We start from the raw sequence: 20,705 nt of genomic DNA, 5'->3' as shown, positions 1-20,705 counted from the left end.
TACCTGTCCAGTGGGCTGCCAATAGTGTAACTAAGGAGGGGCTGTTCCAAGTAATACCCTGTATTTAGGCATTCATCTCTCAATGAAGTGAAGAGGGTTACCTGTCCAAGAGTTCCCCCCCCCCTATAATGTTAGAAATGGCCCATGAGGGGGGGAGGGGGAATATGATAGGTGTACCTTATACTTTGTTGTTGTTAAATTCCCCTTAATAAATGCTATCTGGAGGTTGACCCATAATGTTTGTGTCTAATCTGCTTGCCAGGTTTCTGTGAAAAAATAGTAATGTTTATTGTTTTTTCCTCAACAGTTTCCTTCCACGCCACAGGAATGGCAGACTGTGGCCTCCCACTTTGCCCAGCGGTGGGACTTTCCTAACTGCGGAGGGGCAATTGATGGGAAACACGTCCACATCGTCCCACCACCCAACTCGGGGTCGTACTATTATAATTACAAGGGGTTTAATAGTATAGTGATGTTGGCGGTGGTGTCGGCTAATTACGACTTCTTGTATGTGGACGTGGGGAAGAATGGCCGGATGTCCGATGGTGGAGTCATCGCCCAGACGGAGTTCTACAGGCGTCTCCAGAATGGCAGCTTGGACTTGCCACCTCCAGAGCACAATGTTGAAGGTCTCCCATTTGTGTTCGTTGCTGATGAAGCATTTGCGCTGGGGGACCACCTGATGCGGCTATTCCCGATGAGGACCCTCACCCCGGAACAGAGGGTTTTTAATTACCGGCTGGCCAGAGCCCGAAGAGTGGTGGAGAACACATTTGGAATCCTGGCCAGACGGTTCCGATTATTTATGACACCCATCCATATGGCGGAGTATAAACTGAACCATATAATACTTGCCTGCTGTGTTCTCCATAATTTTCTACAAAAACATTCAGCCAACTATGCTGGCTCAGTTGGGCCTGAGGCCGGAATCCCAAATACATCAACAATGACGGCACTTGAAAGCGGCCGTCCTGGCTTGCCCTCCCTGAATGCCCGTGATGTCCGGTTACGATACCTGGAGTTCTTTGCGGGTAGGGGGGCTATCAATATGCCAGACAATCTGTGACACCTTTTTCAAATAAAAAACAACCAAAAGAAATTCTTGGTGGACATTTACTGCTTGTGTTTGTTTTAGCTGACCCTGACAGAAATGTGTTGAGTGCAGAAAATGTCGTGATTGGGTAACCTCATAAAAAACAGTGTTGGCTGGTACTTCCTAAATGCCAAAACACATTTCACTACAAGTGCACTTGCAACTGCACTGAACCTGCACTTGTAGTGCAAAGAGGATTTGCCCTTAGGAAATAACCCCCATTTGTGCATAAAACAACAATTACATCACCCCAAAAGTGTTGTAGTGTTGAGACAATAATCCACACATTCTTGAGTAAGGCACTTTTTTATACCTGCACAATCACATGCGCATTTACCAAAGGTTTTTAAAACAAACCAACATGTTTGTTGTATAACAATGTTTGCAGTAGCATTATGAAAAATCAAAATATCCATTTCAGATAAAACAGGCCTGTGTAAAACCAACAAGAAAGCCAAAAAACTTGAACTTACAAAGTTCACATTAGGTAAAACCTGAAGGCTAGATCAGACATCAGTATTTAGGAACTGGGTTTGATCTAGCGTTCAGATGGGGGGAAATCACCCCTGGAAAAGCCAAATTTGGAAGATGCACACCAATTTACGAATGGCAACATGTGCTATCTGCCATCAGGGGGGATCAAGGGACGTGTTTTGGGGGAGAAAGCCCTTCCTCAATGCGACTTTATAATTGAGGAAGGTGTTGCACCCCCAAAACGCGTCCATTGATCTCCCGTGATGGCAGATAGCACATGTTGGCACACTGTGTGCATCCTCCAAATTTGGCTTTTCTAAACATTTTAAAAATTTTTTGAAGATTGGACCACATTAATAAAACAGGTGATTTTGTGGGGTTTAAATTCGCCCCAAAACATCAATGATGTTATTATTTTTTTTAATAACATCACTGATTTGGTTCTGGATGTTTTGCAATTGGAGATTACACCCCATGATCTCCCCGATAAGTATCTGGGCACTTTCTGAAGTAAAGCGTTCAGGATCCCTCACATCACGATCACCTAAAAAGAGATAAAGAACAAAAAAAAGGTCTCAAAAATCTGCCACCATCCATCTCTTTTACCTGAGCCTGTGGTCGCAGACACTCACCTGTTGTGGTGCCAATCTCCACCACGTCTTCTTCTTCCTCCTGCTCTTCTTCTTCGTTTGGGGGTATTTCACCTTCTTCCATAGGTGGGGGGTCTGTGGTCTCCTCGGATGAGGGCTGTCCTCCGAGTCTTTTCTCCCCTATGTAAAACAAAAATGGTATAATTAGCACACAGATATTTGATGGCAGAACTAGAAATAGGAAACATTGCTTGGAAGTGGGGTACAATTGTCTATTTTAGCCGAGTTCCAAGATGTATATTTTTTTTATTGCCCTTTGTCAAGCTGCAATACTTTACATGTTTGGTACAAGCTTCACAGATGTAGCCCCCCCCTATAGTATACACTGGAGCACCTGTGTGCCCCCCTAATAAAAATGGTGTTCTGGGGTCCCACACTAGTGCTCCAGTGTCCAGATGTGAAAACAGCTGCTCAGTGTCCTCTCTTTACACACAATCTAGTTGTCATTTCATTCTAGTAACAAACCCATCTACACAAACAAATCTTTGGCATCCAAGTAGGCCCCAAAAAATGTGTGAAAATGCATATGGCCTAAACAATGGTGTTCTAGAGGCCGAAATAAAAATGTTTGATACGAACGAATAATGGGCCCATGAACATTAAAGTTGCCCTTTTAAACGTTACAATTAATAAAAGCATATGGAGCAGAACGAACGTAATAAAGACAGAAAGAATAGGAACACAGCACAACTACTTACTTTTTTGCAGCACTCTCCGGATCTTTCGGTACTGCTCTGGCTCTCTCAACTTCAGGTCCGACCACCGCTTCCTGAGCTGATCTTTAGACCTTCGTATCCCGAAATTCCGCTCTAGACTCCTGACCACTTTACCAATGATTTTTGCCTTTCGGATGTTGGGGTTGGGGTAAGGCCCATATTTTCCGTCATAGTCGGACTTCCTCATGATGTGTACCATCTCCAACATCTCCCCAAACGACATATTTGTGGCCTTAAAACGTCTCCTTCTGGATCGGGACGTGCCTGGATCCAGCCTTTACTCCTCCTCCTCCTCGTTGCTATAATTAGCCCGCACCTGCTGTAACTCTGCCATCATGCTCTTCACCCACTGCGCCGAACGAAAAGGGGCGGGGAATACACTAGAAAGAACGTCAGGGGCGGGCGGAGTTACACGCATGCGCAGTGTGTATAAAGCGTAACACGCGTGCGTATTACGTACGATCTGTGAGCGGAGGAAGGAGCATTGGACGCGCCGATCGTAAGAACGAAGGTAAGAGACAAACTTGTGCCTATACTGCTTCTAGATTGAGGCCTATATTGTAACAAGATTAGGAGAGTTTTGTCTGACATTAGGCTTTGTCTTGTGTTGTGTCTTGCAGTGAACATGGATATCTTAATGAGAGATACTGACTTCATGTCACTATTCATTGATATGCTAAGTGAGCTGCCCTGTCTGTGGGAAATTACCCACCCCCATTTCAAGAACCAAGCAAAGAGGAAGGCAGCACTGGAGCAATTGTGTGAAATTGTGAAGCAGGTGATCCTCACGGCAGACATCACTTATTTAAAGATTTTCATTGGTGGCCTGAGGAGCACATATCTGAGGGAGCGCAAGAAAGTCCTGGATTCACAGAGATCCGGAGCAGCAGATGACATCTATGTCCCCAGGATGTTGTACTACGACAGGCTGCACTTTCTGGCAGGCCAGACTGAACCCAGGCCATCCCTCCCCAGTCTTCCTTCCACGCTTCCTTCCCCCCCCGGCTGAGGCTTCTGACGCCCAACCTGGGCCTTCCAGGCCACATGTGGAGGAGCCCAGATTGAGCCAGGTATAGCATTCCTCTAAATATTTCTGCTTGTCCAATCAATGATGTTAACTAGATGTTAGTTTGGAGTACTAATTTAGGATTGTGATTGATGATGCAAAACATTACAACTATGTCCCTTTTTCATACACAGGGAAGTCTCAGCCAGGAGGTGGCCGGGCCGAGCCGGCTGGCTGATCTGCAGGTCCCTCCACCCCCCCTGAAAAGAGAAAGTGGCAGTAGGACGAGTGCCCTAGAGGAGGCGGCTATCAGATTCTTTTGGAGGGCTACAGAGGTCCTGGGAGCACCACAGACCAGGCAGGAGAACATTGCTGCCTTCATAGCATATAAAATGCAGAGGATGGAGGAGGGCTAAAAAGCCATGTGTGAGGCCCTCATATCAGAGGCTCTGGAGAAAGGTATGAGGGGCCAAATTACACCTCACACACAGCTTTGGGATGGTCCTCCTCCTCCTCCCTCTCCTCCAGGTCCTCCCAGTCCTCCTCCAGGTCCTCCCAGTCCTCCTCCAGGTCCCCCCAGTCCTCCTCCTCCTCCAGGTCCTACTCCTCCTCCTGCCACATCTCCAACTGCACAGCCACAGCCTGGAAGGAAGTGTGAAAGGAAGACCAGAAAGTGAGGACCCTGGGTCCAGTCTGGTCGGCCAAAAAATGCAGCCTCTTGTGGTACCACAGCCTGGGGACACACGTCATCTGCTGCTATCCAAGTCTCTGTGAATTCTGGACCAGACTGCCCTCCCTTACATATGGACTCCTCAGGCCACCAGTTTTGATGTTGAAGAATTGATGTCTGCCGTGGGGGTCCCAGGCTTCGCTAATTTCTCCTGTTGATCCAGTGTTGCCTTCCTCTTTGTTTGGTTCTGATCCCTTAATAAAGGATTTTTGTTTTGAATTATACTCTCCTATGTGTTTTACTTCAAAAATGACAGTTGGTTTGTGAGGATTCAGGTACATTTCAAATATACAATGTGAAATGAACAAGGGACACCAACAACAAACAATCTCCTTGAGATTAAATAATAAAAGATATCAATGGTGTTGGGGTAACTTGCCACACAAAACACACACAAAAATATTCTGGAGTAAAAATAAAAATAACATTGAACAAAGATCAGCCTTGGAAAAAATCCAAACATTAAAGAAAAAAAAAGGCTTAAAAACAAAATAAAAAAAACATAAAAAATATAAAACTGTCAGATGTGACAACTAATAACAATATATTGAGGGAATCCCACTAAAAAAACACAAATAAAACTTTGTGAGAAGTGTGTGTGAATATGAGCAGCAAAACTACTTAATTCTTGTCACATTATAAAGAAGAAGAGAGTGCGCTGTATTAAACCATTTTTTACATTGCAGCGTGACGAAAGTGCTGTATCCATTGCGAACGCTAAGTTTACCAGAACGAGCTGTCCCGTGTCGGAATTTCTTCTGAGCATGCGTGGCACTTTGTGCGTCGGAACAGGCCACACACGGTCGGAATTGACGCGATCGGATTTTGTTGTCGGAAAATTTTATCTCCTGCTGTCCAACTTTGTGTGTCGGAAAATCTGATGGAAAATGTCCGATGGCGCCCACACACGGTCGGAATTTCCGACAACACGCTCCGATCGGACATTGTCCATCGGAAAATCCGACCGTGTGTACGGGGCATTATAGACTACAGGCAGAGGTCATGCATTAACTTGTGCAGTGACATGCCATACAGTAGGTGACCGCGATATTGTGTCAATCTCGCCGCACTTCTCGGCGAGATTTGACACCTACGAGCCCCGTCGCAGGGGCCAGCGCCGAGATGGCTCACTCATCGGGAAAGGAAAACTTTGTTTTCCTTCCGCGATGAGTGACAGGCAGCGCTGACAGCTGTCTGGTATGAATCCTGAGGCGGGAACACCGCGCCAAATTTTCAATGAAAAAACCGGCGTGGGTTCCCCCCTCGGAGGCATACCAGGCCCTTAGGTCTGGCATGGATTGTAAGGGGAACCCCCTATGCCGAAAAATCGGCGTGGGGGTCCCCCCCAAATCCATACCAGACCCTTATCCGAGCATGCAGCCTGGCCGGCCAGGAAAGGGGGTGGGGACGAGCGAGCGGCCCCCCCCTCCTGAGCCGTACCAGGCCGCATGCCCTCAACATGGGGGGGTGGGTGCCTTGGGGGAGGGGGGCGCCCTGCGGCCCCCCCACCCCAAAGCACCTTGTCCCCATGTTGATGAGGACAAGGGCCTCTTCCCGACAACCCTGGCCGTTGGTTGTCGGGGTCTGCGGGCGGGGGGCTTATCGGAATCCGGGAGCCCCCCTTAATAAGGGGGCCCCCAGATCCCGGCCCCCCACCCTGTGTGAATGAGTTTGGGGTACATGGTACCCCTACCCATTCACCTAGGGAAAAGTGTCAATGTAAAAAAAAACACACTACACAGGTTTTAAGAATAATTTATTAGTCAGCTCCGGGGGTCTTCTTCCGACTTCGGGGGGTCCCCTTCCGACTTCTCCCGGTGTTCGGCCTCTTCTCCCGGTGTTCGGCCTCTTCTCCCGGGCCCCACCGCTATCTTCTTCCAGCTCTATTGCCAGCGAGGGGCCCGGTCTGCTGCCGCTGTCTTGTCGCCGCTGTCTCGCCGCCGCTGTCTCGCCGCCGCTGTCTTGCCGCTTCTTCTCTTCTTTTCTTCTTCCCCGATGTTGACACGACGCTCTCTCCGACTCGAATGCTGTGTGCGAGCTGCGGAGCCATTTATATAGGCGGTAACCCCGCCCCCTTACGACGTCATGGTCCCAGCATGCGCAGGGACTCTGGCGTCATAAGGGGGCGTGACCCCAGAGTCCCTGCGCATGCTGGGACCATGACGTCGTAAGGGGGCGGGGTTACCGCCTATATAAATGGCTCCGCAGCTCGCACACAGCATTCGAGTCGGAGAGAGCGTCGTGTCAACATCGGGGAAGAAGAAAAGAAGAGAAGAAGCGGCAAGACAGCGGCGGCGAGACAGCGGCGGCGAGACAGCGGCGACAAGACAGCGGCAGCAGACCGGGCCCCTCGCTGGCAATAGAGCTGGAAGAAGATAGCGGTGGGGCCCGGGAGAAGAGGCCGAACACCGGGAGAAGAGGCCGAACACCGGGAGAAGTCGGAAGGGGACCCCCCGAAGTCGGAAGAAGACCCCCGGAGCTGACTAATAAATTATTCTTAAAACTTGTGTAGTGTGTTTTTTTTTACATTGACACTTTTCCCTAGGTGAATGGGTAGGGGTACCATGTACCCCAAACTCATTCACACAGGGTGGGGGGCCGGGATCTGGGGGCCCCCTTATTAAGGGGGGCTCCCGGATTCCGATAAGCCCCCCGCCCGCAGACCCCGACAACCAACGGCCAGGGTTGTCGGGAAGAGGCCCTTGTCCTCATCAACATGGGGACAAGGTGCTTTGGGGTGGGGGGGCCGCAGGGCGCCCCCCTCCCCCAAGGCACCCACCCCCCCATGTTGAGGGCATGCGGCCTGGTACGGCTCAGGAGGGGGGGGGCCGCTCGCTCGTCCCCACCCCCTTTCCTGGCCGGCCGGGCTGCATGCTCGGATAAGGGTCTGGTATGGATTTGGGGGGGACCCCCACGCCGATTTTTCGGCATAGGGGGTTCCCCTTACAATCCATGCCAGACCTAAGGGCCTGGTATGCCTCCGAGGGGGGAACCCACGCCGGTTTTTTCATTGAAAATTTGGCGCGGTGTTCCCGCCTCAGGATTCATACCAGACAGCTGTCAGCGCTGCCTGTCACTCATCGCGGAAGGAAAACAAAGTTTTCCTTTCCCGATGAGCGAGCCAGCGCGACATTCACAGTACCCTGTCGCCGAGAACCAGCGCGATGGTATCGCGCTGGAAACACAATCTCGCGGTCAGGTACTGTATGCCTCATGTTTGAACACAAACTGAAACTTCAGACATCTGAATGCGATGGTTTAATCTACTATATACTGTGCATACAGAAAAACAAATGACACCCTAAAACTTCATGATGAATACACATCTTAGGCAGGTGAAAAACACAAGGTGCAGGTAGGAAAGTTTATAATGCCTTTAAGGCACAATCTCTGTAAGGGCTCAATTACACTTGCTTCGGCTTCAACACACATTAATGGCTAGTTTACACTTGCTTCAAAACAAGGCTTCGGAAAGGCTTTGTTAAAGCTCTCTGAACACTAGTCAAAGCGCCTGTCACTAAATAAAATGGTTAGCGTACAGTTCTGTTTACACCTTGCTTTTGTTTTGGCTTCGCTTCAAAAATTATACCCCATGTAGCTTTAGTGGCGCTTCAAAGCGTCTTTAAAGCCTCCATAGAAGTCAAGGGTAATTCTCGCTTGAAGCCCCACAAAACCTCACCGAAGCTCCACCAAAGCCTCATCGAAGCCCCACTCGAAGCTCCACCAAAGCCTCATCGAAGCCCCACCGAAGCAAGGTGTAAAACAGGACTGTAAGCTAATCATTTTATTTAGTGACAGGAGATTTGACTGGCGTTCAGAGTGCTTTAACAAAGCGTGTCCGAAGCCTTGTTTTGAAGCAAGTGTAAACTAGCCCTAAGTAATGACTGTTAAGTTTCTTCAAGTATTTTTAAGCTCAGAATAACTTAGATTGAGACAACAGGTAAGTTTGTGATCCATTTTTTCATGGACTGCATTTAGTAAGTTATATATCAGAGAAAAAAAAAAAAAAAAATACATTTTTTAAAATAGGTTTGACAGTTAGTATTCTGGGGCACATACTGTATGTAGGTAATTTCTCAATTCCTCTAAGAAAAAAGAAATTTTAACAATGCAGGCATGAAGTTGAATGTAAGTAAATCGTTTGCAACAAATGTGATAGGGATTGTCACAACTAAGGAAAGAAAGGTGCTTAAAGCTCAGCTAATCCAGTATATGGTCTGTGTACCTTGCCCACCCCCAGCACCAACATGTTCTCCTCCATTCAAAAACAATCTTGGCTGCGTGATTGTTTTCCACCCTAACTGGCAACCATGTATGTGGTATAGACACAAAGCTGTAAGCAGGGACTGTAACACGTCCATGTACTCTATCAAGCATTGTGGAAGATGTGGCTTATAAATTAGGAGAATACACTATTTAGGTTAGAAATATATTTATCATAAAAATAGTGTTGTATTCAAGGCTTATATCATATACAGTATTCTTTAACAGTCACAAAGTCTGAAGAAAAGTTTGATATTAGTTTTCTATCAATGTCTCCAGGCAATGAAGGTGGAGCCAAATTGGACCAGGAAAAAAAGAAAACAGATCAAAGTGTAAATAATATATAATTAAATGCAATTTACTGCTATCACTGCCAGGTCTTTGTGTGATGGTTGATCAGACAAGGGGTCTCTTACTGATACTCTCTTTTATTCTTCTTCTGTGACTCAAAAATACATCTTTTTCTTTAAAAATATTAAAATATTTCTTATAAGTAAACTATTTTATCTACTAAAAATTTCATACAATATGTTCCAGATATTTAACTTTATCTGTTTACTTTATGTTATATTTACATAAGGATTCTCCATGCCAAGCTGTCACTTGTTGCACCATGTAAAGTAATTGCTTTCTAATGTCTATGTTAAACACAACCTGTTTCTTACTGTTTGTGTCAATCATTCCTTAAAGCGGAGGTTCACACAAAAATTGAACCTCCGCTTTTCGGAACCCTCCCCCCCTCCGGTGTCACATTTGGCACCTTTCAGGGGGGAGGGGGGTGCAGATACCTGTCTAAGACAGGTATTTGCACCCACTTCCGGGTATAGACTCCCACGGGAGTCTATGCCTCTTCCCGTCCCGCCGCACTGTCTGCTGGGAAACACACAGGTCCCAGAGACAGCACAGACCATTCAGATTGCGCTGCACAACTCGCGCATGCGCAGTAGGGAAGTGAAGCCGCAAGGCTTCATTTCCTGATTCCCATACTGAAGATGGCGGCGGCAGCATCCGAGGACCGAGGGACGGTTCGGCCTCGGGTGCCGACATCGCTGGACCCTGTGACAGGTAAGTGTCCTTATTTTAAAAGTCAGCAGCTGCAGAATTTGTAGCTGCTGACTTTTAAAAAAAAATTTTTCACGGGACTCCCTCTTTAAAGTAGAACTTAAGTATGGACTCCAGAGAGAGAGAGAGAGAGAGAGAGAGAGAGAGAGAGAGATCATTTTACCCCTGTACAAATCATTAGTAAGACCTCATCTGGAATATGCAGTTCAGTTTTGGGCACCAGTTCTCAAAAAGGATATCGGGGAACTGGAGAAAGTGCAGAGAAGGGCAACCAAACCGATAAGAGGCATGGAGGAGCTCAGCTATGAGGAAAGATTAATGGAGCTGAATTTATTCCCTCTTGAGAAGAGGAGATTAAGGGGGGATATGATCAACATGTACAAATACATAAACACCCTCCAGAGGTGGTTCTGGCCAGCTCAGTAGATTGATTTAAAAAAGGCCTAGATTCTTTCCTAAATGTACATAATATAACTGGGTACTAGCATTTATAGGTAAAATTGATCCAGGGAAAATCTGATTGCCTCTCGAGGGATCAGGAAGGAATCTTTTCCCCTGCTATAGCAAATTGGATCATGCTTTGCTGGGATTTTTTGCCTTCCTCTGGATCAACTGTGGGTATAGAACTGCGTATATGGGATTGTATTTTTTTTTTTTTTTTTGGTTGAACTAGATGAACTTGTGTCTTTTTTCAACCCGACTATGTAACTCCAGGCAAAATGCTTACTTTTTTCAATTGCTTCCTGCGATCTCCCCTCTAACCTATTATAGCTTATTACGCTGTTACGTTTTCCTTACCTGGTGAAATCAGTTAGAATTACCTAGTCCCCATCTAGGTTCCTCGCTGACTACACCTCCGCCTGCGGGGTTGCTAGTAAAGCACCGCAAGTTAACCCTTGTGGCCAGTCCTCTTCAGTTCCCTCAATCTGACGTCGATCCTCTTCTGAATCCTGAAAGAGCCCCTCCACTGACCAGTTAATGAGAATTGTCAATGACATGCAGGCCATGATGTGCACATCCAGGAAGTAAACAGAGAAGAGAAGGGCATAGTGCTGGATGATCACGTGACTGCAGCTTGAGGTAAGTGAAAATGGGGATCTAGAAATTTTTTTTTTTGAAACCCAGTGATCAAAGAGCCTTTTATCCTGGAGTTGGGCTTTAAATTAAAAAAAAAGTATATAATTACTAACTTAGGGAACATCTAAAAATGTTAATGGTGTCTACAGTAAGAAGTACCCTAACAAGATTACCTTTGTCTGGAAATCCTTCTGAAAATTATTATTGTACTCCCTGGTATGTGAGTGCGTCTAAGCACTCCTGTGCCTACAGCCTCATAGCTGTATATCTGGCTGTGTGAGATCTATGGCATTGATCCAAGGAGATTTGTAGTGAGATTTCTTGATGTCACTACTGTGCTGCTCACTGTTTTCCTTGCAGGAAATTCTGAGATTCTGAGAAGCAAACCCTGCATCTGCCAAGATGGCCACCTTTACAGAGACACAGTGCAGAGCAATACATGGTAAGTCAATAATGGGAGACATTGCAAACATTGCTTTGTTTTCTTTCTGACTGTGTGCAGTGATCTGCAATCTTCACTGTCTAGTTCACTGGCCACGCAATCATCTGGGACCAGTCATGTGTCCCAGATGATTGACAAGAGGGAGGGGGGGAGGCAATCTTCCTTCCTGCGCCGAGGGAAGTGACGTCAGGAGCCCAGGCACTGAAGGAGGCAGACTACGAGGGACCCCCTAGCAACAGGCATTTAGAGGTGAGTAAAAAAAAAAATTTTTCTCCAAATGTTTTTTTTTTAATTCTTTTTAAGCACATTAATATTTTTTTTTTTTTGCGGTGGAACTCCACTTTAAACGGAGAAAAATAAGGCATTCTGGACCCAGCAACAATTCATGCTTCAATATCCAGAAGAAAAGGCCAGGCATATGCTTTCCTTTAACCCATATGCTGACAGCTCCTTATATGTCGTACGGACCTGACAGCGGGGGGTTTCACACACAATCCAATGGCTGCAGCCACCAGGATTGTGTGTAAAAGTGACAGGCAGATTCCTGCCTGTCAGGTGGATGCATTTGGGTAGCTAGGCTGCCATTGGACTGCCTCCACACACTCCCGGTACCTGGCGCCACCCCGCATGCACGCCACCACCATGTGCAGATGCTGGCGGGTGGAGGGGAGGGAGAGAAGTGGAGACACATCTGCTCTCCACCCCTTCTTGTTGTGACCCGGAAAGCACTGGAAAGCTTCCGGGTCAGCCCCTCAGTGTCCCCGACTTGCATAGTCGGGAGGGGATGTATTGCAATACATTCAGTGGAGCCCAGAGGACCCTGCATGTCTCATTAAAGAGAACCCGCCACCTAAAAATCATCAGCAATCATCAAAGATAAAGTTACATCCAAGCACATAAACCCCCCCAAAAAGCTAGGAACCCCCACGTATGAACATAAACACGCGCGTCGGGGGCGCCTACATGTGAAAATGTTGATTGTGATACATGTTACATATCGCCACCCAAGCCAGTGTGAGAGCAATAATTCTAGCACAAGATCTCCTCTGTGACACCAAACTGATAACCTATAGGGGGGCTTTTGAAGCATCACCTACAGAAAATATGGGGTACTGAAGTTTGTCACGGGCGTTTCACGGGCGGACACAAATTTAAGGTTTGGCATGTTGGGTATCTATTTACTTGTTGCAACCTCGGTTTTCATTATTTACCCAAAATTTGGCTCTGGCAGTGAAAGGGTTAAATTCTTATAAAACATCCACTAATTCCACTGGATGGCGATGCCTCATAGGTTTGCATGGAGCTGTACTCCTACACTGGAGACACTCAAAGTATGGCCCTATTTAATTCTATTGGTACTTGGCGAGCACTGAAGAAGATTTTTACGTGAATTATGTAAATACTGTAGCTTTCATGCTGAGGTATATAAGCAGTTGACCTGGGGTTTCTAGGTTAGTTTAGCACTAAGAACCGTAGACTAGTCCTTGACCTAGAAACTTGTCCTTTAAATACAGTGACAAAAGCATGCAGCTTGAGTTATAAAAACTTCTCCGGACACAGCTACCATTATCTGAAAATGTGATCATTATTTCTACTGTTTGTATTTGTATCACAATGTATCTTTTTAAAAGGCCCAAGCTATTTAAACTTGAGTAATCCCTTTTAACAAGTCTACATTTTGTCTTTGTTTACCTTGGCTATGACACATGATTTTTCGTGCAAGTAACATTTGCTTCCACATTCCCCACCTGTTTGCCGAGAAGCCAGACACCTGCACAAAGTGAGGTAATATGCACAAACAATTCTAACTTGTGTGGAAGGATTAACTTCTAGCCACTAATGAATAATACTGCATTGATATAAAGCACAGCCCAACTTCAAAAGTCGTCCAATGTTCCAATGTCCTCAGGTACAGACACTGTGCTTTACCTCTGTACTTGTTCTAAGTATCATATAGTCTTATTTAGTAAACGTTGAGGTAATTTACCAACTTTTTCTCATTAGAGTGTATGGGGCAAAAAAAACAAGCATGCTAAGTATACAAGACATATTATTAGATGGGGGGGGGAGGGGGACTGTAAAAAAAAGTAGTGGCAGACTCTTAATGTACCTGACGCATTTTTACTGTTAAAATAATTTTTTTTTTAAATTAAATGCCTCACTAATTAACCACTTCAGCCCCGGGAGATTTGGATGCTCAATGATGAGGCCATTTTTTGCGATACGGCACTGCATCCCTTTAATTGACAATTACGCGGACGTGCGACGTTGTACCCAAACAAAATTGATGTTCTTTTTTTCCCACAAATAGAGCTTTTTTTTTGGTGGTATTTGATCATCTCTGCGGTTTTTATTTTTTGCGATATAAACAAAAGAATACGGACTATTTTGAAAAAAAAAAAAAGCGATTTTTTTTTTTAACTGTTTGCTAAAATATTTACAAAAATGTGAGAGGTGTACTCACTTTTGTGAGATACTGTATATGTTATGGTTAAAAATTGTTTTCAAACTGCCTATGTATATGTGACAACGTAACCAGCACTTCTGACCGGCGATACATAAAGTTTAGGCTCCCTGTAGTAGCTTCAGCTTGAGAAAGGAGTGCGCATGCCCAGATACAGCACGGCACATGCTCCGAAACACGTTGCAAAGAATCTTGGATCCCTCTGACGTCATCCAGCTCAACGCAGCCACCTCCTCCGTGCTTCGCTCCATGGTGTGTTCCACTGCATCCAAACCGGCATCAACAGACTTCTGACACGAACTCCAGGATTGCCGAAACACATCTCTCCATCGTTACAGGTGACAGACACTCTAGACGCATGGATACCTTTCTATGACAGACAAGCCAATGTTTTTATCACTTGTGTGAGTAGAACCAGTTAGGGGTTTAATACATTTTACTGGTTATACTACACTTAGAGGTGCTTTTCCGTGAAGGTGTGGTGAAGATATTTCTCCTATGTCTGACTACCTGCATTTTGTCTGTATCTGATGTCCTGTGTACCGCCAATTTGCCTGTTTTCTCAAATATGACTCTGGCTGCTGCCTGAACTGACCCTGGCCTGTCTTTTGCCTGCATACTGACCATGTCTCTGTCTGCCGACCGGATTTAACTGTGGCCTGGTAATTAACAATGTTGCTGCCTGTTGCCTGGACTGATCCCTTACAAGCAAACTGACCACATCTTTGCCTTTCACCTAAACTGACCCAGGCCTGTTTATCGACCATGTTTCTACTTTGCCACATGCACTGATCCTTTGCTTGCATAATGACAACACCTCTGTCTGCTACCTGAACTTACCCTGGCCTGTTAATTAACCACGTTTTTGCCTGCCGTCTGGACCGATTCTTTGGCTATTTGAAGACCATGTCTCTGCTTGCTGCCTGTACTGACCCTGACCTGTATATCTGCCCTGTTACTGACTGCTGCCTGGACCAATCCTTGGCCTGTTTGCTGACCCTGTCTCTGCCTGACACCAGTACTGACCCATCTGCACATCCCACTGACTACATTCCTCTGAGACACTAGTCCCAACTCATCGTCTGCAGACAACTGCATCACTGGAACCATAGGTACTCTTTTGTTCAACCTTTGTTCATCCACCTGCTCTTCCTGGCCAGCGAACATAGCATTGTGCTATGGGGTCAGATATATACCAGTAGATTAAGCCTGCCTGGCTTTTAGGAACAGGGTCTGCTGCAGATGGAGGTACATTAGGCTATATTCCCTGACCACTCGCACATAGGTAACCAATATACTATACTGTTTCCTAAACAGTGTTGCCTAATTTATGTAATGCACTGGTACATAATCAATCCAAACATTGAAAAGTTCTTGCACATGTGGTAGCCCCATATTTGGGAGGAGTAGCAGAATGTGTTGTGGGGTGTAATATCCACGCTGTGAGCTAGAAATATCTTATTGACAATTTTTTGTTAAAAAAATACAATTTTATTTTCTTTCCACATTTTCTGTTACAAATATCTTATTAATTGTCAACTTTATGTTAAAAGATACATTTTCATTTTCTTTCCAGATTTTCCAAAAAAAAAACTTATGGCAAACAATGGCATTACCAAAAGACTCATTAAGCCTTTTGGAAAATAAACCGGGGTATTTGCTTCCCAAAATGTGGTCATTTTGTGGGTGTTTCAGGGACTTGGTGTTCCAGGGCCTCCAAAAATTCAATAGGTAGCGAGGAAATGAGATCTGTAATTTATACCCCTGAAGGTGCTTCTTCGATTTTGGGCATCTCCATATGGCTGGGCTGTGAAAGTGTCTCACATATGCGCTATCCCCATGCTCAGGAAAAGGATTAGAATGTGTTTTTGGGGTGTTATTCTAAGTATGCCTATGGGGAGTATAGAAACACACAGATCCATAGCTCCACTCAAAACCAACTTCACCTGCACTTGGACAACCTGGGTGCCAGGTTCTTCAAAATGTTCAGTCTTTTTTCTTTTTATATAGCAAGAAATAATAAAAAACTGTGGTGATTAAATACCACCAAAAGAAGGCTCAATCTGTCTAAAAATAGACAATTCCTGTGGGTAAAGTGTTGAATGTCTGAGTAATTGTCATAGGTCAAAGTGTGACAGTGCTGAAAACTGAGAAATGGCCTGGGCAGGAAGGAGGTTTAACATGTCAGTCTTCAAGTGGTTAACCCATTTCAACTTAGGAGACACAAGAGTTCATTTACTATAGGATTGCATATTGGATGTTCACTTTGCAAGGGAATTTTCACTTTGCAAGGGAATTTTCACTTTGCAAGATAATTTTCCCTTAGCCTAAATTTCCTAGGCGAATGAACAGTCTATTAGTAAATCAACTTCTATAAATAAATGAGTGATTTCTGGGTCTATTGATAGGGTTCTGTGGTAGAGTTAGGGAAAAATCTGAGATGGGGAAAAATGGGGTCAACCTAGTTCTGAAGTGTGTCCCTGTATAATTTACAATTTTGATAATAAATAACACAACTTAAAAACGGGTTAATGCATTCATAAATATTATTGCATGATACAGTCACAGAAATGAAGATAATGGTCTGAAAAAAAAACTGAATTTGATTACCAACATCTCATTTGTTTTGTTGTTTTTTTTAAATGTATATGAACACTCACACATCAACAAAATGATTTTTTTGGTATTCAGTAGTTAAATAGTTTAACTCTAGAAATTTGTTGGAAACTTTAAAGCAATATTAAGCACTGCAGCCCCGAAAGGTTTTACCTCCTTCAAGACCAGGCCATTTTTTTGTTATTTTGCATTGTGCTACTTTAACTGGTAATTGTGCGATCATGCAACACTGTACCCAAACAAAATTTATAGAATTTTTGTCACACAAGTAGAACTTTCTTTTGGTGGTGTTTGATCACCGCAGTTTTAAAAAAAAAATGTATCATATAAATGAAGGAAAACAGAATATTTTTTTAAAATAAACACATTTTTTATACATTCTGGTATAGAACATATCCAATAAAACAATTAAATAAATACAATTTCTTCATAAATTAAGGCCTAAATGTATTCTGCTACATGTCTTTGGTAAAAAAATCCCAATAAGTGTATATTAATAGGTTTGCGTGAAAGTTATAGTGTCTACAAATGATGGTGTATATACACTGGAATTTTTTTTCCATACTACTAATGGTGGTGATCAGTGACTTATAATAGGACCGTGATAGTGCAGTGGGCAATCTGACACTAACTGACTTTGAGGGAGAATTAACTGCTATTGACACTAATACCAGTGACACAAATATAGTGATCAGTGCTAATATTATACATGGTCACTGTACTAAAGACACTGGCTAGGAAGGGGTTAATATCTCGGGTAATCAAAGGGTTACATGTGTCCTTAATAGTGTGTAATGTGTGCTGACTTTTACGAAAGATCTCTTTGTTTCTTATCCCTGCTTTGCAGGGATAAGAAACAGAGAGATCGCTCCCTCTGTACAAAGCCCTGTGTTGACTGTCAACACAGAGTCTGGGCTGTTATTGGACACAGCCGATCAGCAGGTCCCGGCCATGAATCATTGGCCAGGACCTGCTGACAGACTCCTGTTGTATACAATTACAACGGGTGTCGGCAGGGAGTGCCCTTACGCGCGCCCTAAACCCAGAAACAGGCATCAATGTACCAGTACGTTGCTTTGTCTTTATGCTTGTCCATCCGCAGTACCTTGTGGTGCGCAAGTGGCTAAACCCAAAACCAAAAATGTAATACTGTAAATCGCAGCTTATCAATCATTAGATGTGGTGGCTGCATCAGTTTTACTTTCTTTGGCTTTTCCCATGTTTTCACCTGGTGATCTGGCCAGTAACACACCTCCTATATCAGTGAGACACAAGAAGGAATGAGCACAGGAGGCACAGCAGACAGCAGCATTGACAGTCTTAGGGGAGGGGAGTTTTAAATGTATAAGCAGATTTAGATACAATAACAAAATTTAGATCAAACTCCAGCTCACACTTTATAAGCAGTTAGATCAAACTGTTTTTTTTTTTCCTTTTGGGATAAGGGTTTTGCATGAATACATAAAGCTTATCTTTTTAATCACCCGTGCCTGTGTTAAGTGGTTTGTCTCATCCATGTAAACTGATACATTCTGTTGGAAAGTTTGTGCTGTGAAAAGCAGATCTGCTGGCTGGATTACCAGATGAAAATAGAAGAAAGAAAACCTAAAAAATGAAATGAATACAACCAACACATCTAAAAATTGGTACGCTCCAATGTAAAAAATGTTTGCTTGTGGGGTTAATGCTGCTTTAACTTGTTCCATCACATATACCTGAAAGGAAGTATAACCTAACAATATAATGCAAACCAATGTATCAGTCTAACAAACTAGGTATATTGCTAAGCATACACTGTTTAGAATTTCTAAAACTATATTTTAAAAAATGTGAAATATTTGCTTATTCTGACTTCAGAAAGATAGATATTCATAATATCACGTATTAAAAGAATAATTTAAGTAAGCTTTTGCTTTTAGGCAGCTATAAACACAGAGTCAGGCAAATGAGTTCACTAAGAACTGAGGTTATCCAAGCATCTGCAATGTTTTATCACTTATAAAAAAAAAAACAATTACAGAAACAAGCCCACATCTTTCAAAGATCTATAACCAGGGTCAGCTATGGCCTTTTCTCTTCTATCCTCCTAAAGGTGCAAGGTTTACTTCATTGGATTATGCATTGAGCAATTCAAAGATGACCTTAGGACGCCGGTGTAATATACAGTATATAGTATGGGAAGCACAATAAGAATGTATGAAGAATTAGAGATTATTTGTATAATGCAGGCACATTGCTCACAGCAGGCACAGTGCTGGCACATGGAGCTGTTTTCAGCACCACTTTGAGTACCAGACAAAGTTACCACTTCAATAGTAACCAGCTGTTGTTTGGGTCCTTTGTTTAGATCCCATGATTTGTAAGAAATTGAGATTAATAGCCCTGCTGGCCACGTGAGGGCAGTTCCTGAAGTGAATTTAAATCTTTCAATGGAATAGGGAATGCTGCCCCAGTTATTTGCTTAGAGTAATTGTACGCAAACATCTGAAGACTGTTACTGGGAAATGAGCTCCCACAATTAAAATGTAATAAGGCACAAAAAAGTGGTAGCTTGCAGTTAAACAAAAAAAACAACCACATTTATATAAACATATATATATGTTTATATAAATTTACAAATATATGTAATTATTGTTATTTGACTGTTCCATTAACTTGGTTAGAATTAGTGAATTCATCATGCAGGAAGTGGGTAAACTGTCACAATACCTTTGCAGGCATCCTGGGCAGAAAATGGCACATTCCAGTCTCGGAAGAAGCCAGGCTTGCATCTCTGGCAGTTAATACCTTCTGTATTATGATTACAGTTATCACAAACTCCTCCACTACGGTTCCCTGATGCCAGCCACATATCCAGGTCAAAGTGGCAGCTGTCAGCGTGCCCATTACAGTTACACTCTGATAAAGACAAAAATGTGAATACATAATGTTAGATGCTGGCATGGTACATTTTCTGTGAAAAACAGGTTTGTTTTATTTGCAGCCTAGACCATAACTGTCTTTATTTCAAATTGCATTGCTCCATTGACAGTTACTTTGAATTGGAATCCTGTAACGTGTGGGTTACAATACACCAGGGGTAGGCAAGCCTCGGCACTAGTACCAGAAGCGGCACGCAAAGCCTCTTTTGCTGGCACCCGACTCCCTCCCCATCAGAAGAGCAGTGGAGGGATGTGTCAGTGAGACGCTAATGCATTCCAATCTCACAATTCCCCACACCGCACCTGCACTGAGGGGGAGGCACTGTGCCTCCACACATTGTAAACAATGGGAAACACTGATTATCTAACTTTGTTGTAGTTGTGATCGTCAGCTCTTGTTAAGGCAGAAGAGATTGGGTGCAGTTCTGCTAGGGGGGGGCGGTCCCTGTTTCCAGGAGGGGGAGGATTGTTATTGGTCACTGCCAAAGCCAATCACAGCCCTGATAGCCCCACCCACCATCTGAAGGAAGATGACTTGCTTGGTTGCCACTACCAATCTCAGAAAGAAAGGATTTCACCGTGTTTGAGAAAACCCCAATCAGCTGACAGTTTGTGGAATTACTGTTGAGCTTCTGGGAACTTTGTTGAAAAAAAAAAATATATATGTTTGCGTGTATGTGTCACTTACTACTAACCCCTCAGCTTTGCATCATCTACTACTACCAACCTCTACATCACCTACTCCCAACAACTGAACTCTGTGTCACTTACTACTGAACCCCTGCACTCTTTGCTGCGGCGTTCGGAACCGCACTTTTTCTCAGCTGCGGGGGCTCGATCTTGCACACAGGCCTACTGCTTTCAGAAAATGCCCCTGACCTGAGTTCATCATTGCACATCTATTCCAGATGCTTGTGACATCACATACATCACATGGGCTGAATGCAAAAGGTGGACCAGTGGGGATGAGTGTACCGGGACAGGTAGATGTGTCTCATCTCTGCTTCCTTGCACCACTCTGCATATCACGCATATCATAGGTGAGAAGAGGGTACAGCAGTGGAGCAGATGAGTGGGCGGGGGGGGGGGTTAGCGGTGCGACAGAAGAGCAGGAGGGTACGATGGTGGGGCAGATGTGCAGGGAGGTACAGTGGTGGAAGAGATGAGTGGGTTACAGTGATGGGCCAGATG

General features: G+C 44.3%; 1 protein-coding gene across 1 annotated transcript in view; it reads right to left on the bottom strand.

Annotated features, from left to right (window-relative positions):
- NTN4 (netrin 4) overlaps window positions 1-20,705 on the bottom strand; it is a 252,953-nt gene that overhangs the window by 63,175 nt on the left and 169,073 nt on the right. Inside the window, exon 5 of the mRNA XM_073620153.1 lies at window positions 19,303-19,491. Within this exon, the coding sequence (XP_073476254.1) occupies window positions 19,303-19,491 (189 nt within the window). The remainder of the gene's footprint in view (window positions 1-19,302; window positions 19,492-20,705) is intronic.

The sequence above is a fragment of the Aquarana catesbeiana genome, linkage group LG03 (genome assembly GCF_042186555.1).
Source record: "Aquarana catesbeiana isolate 2022-GZ linkage group LG03, ASM4218655v1, whole genome shotgun sequence".
Lineage (NCBI taxonomy): Eukaryota > Metazoa > Chordata > Amphibia > Anura > Ranidae > Aquarana > Aquarana catesbeiana.
Note: the sequence above shows the minus strand (reverse complement) of the source record. Positions and strands in the feature narration are given on the sequence as shown.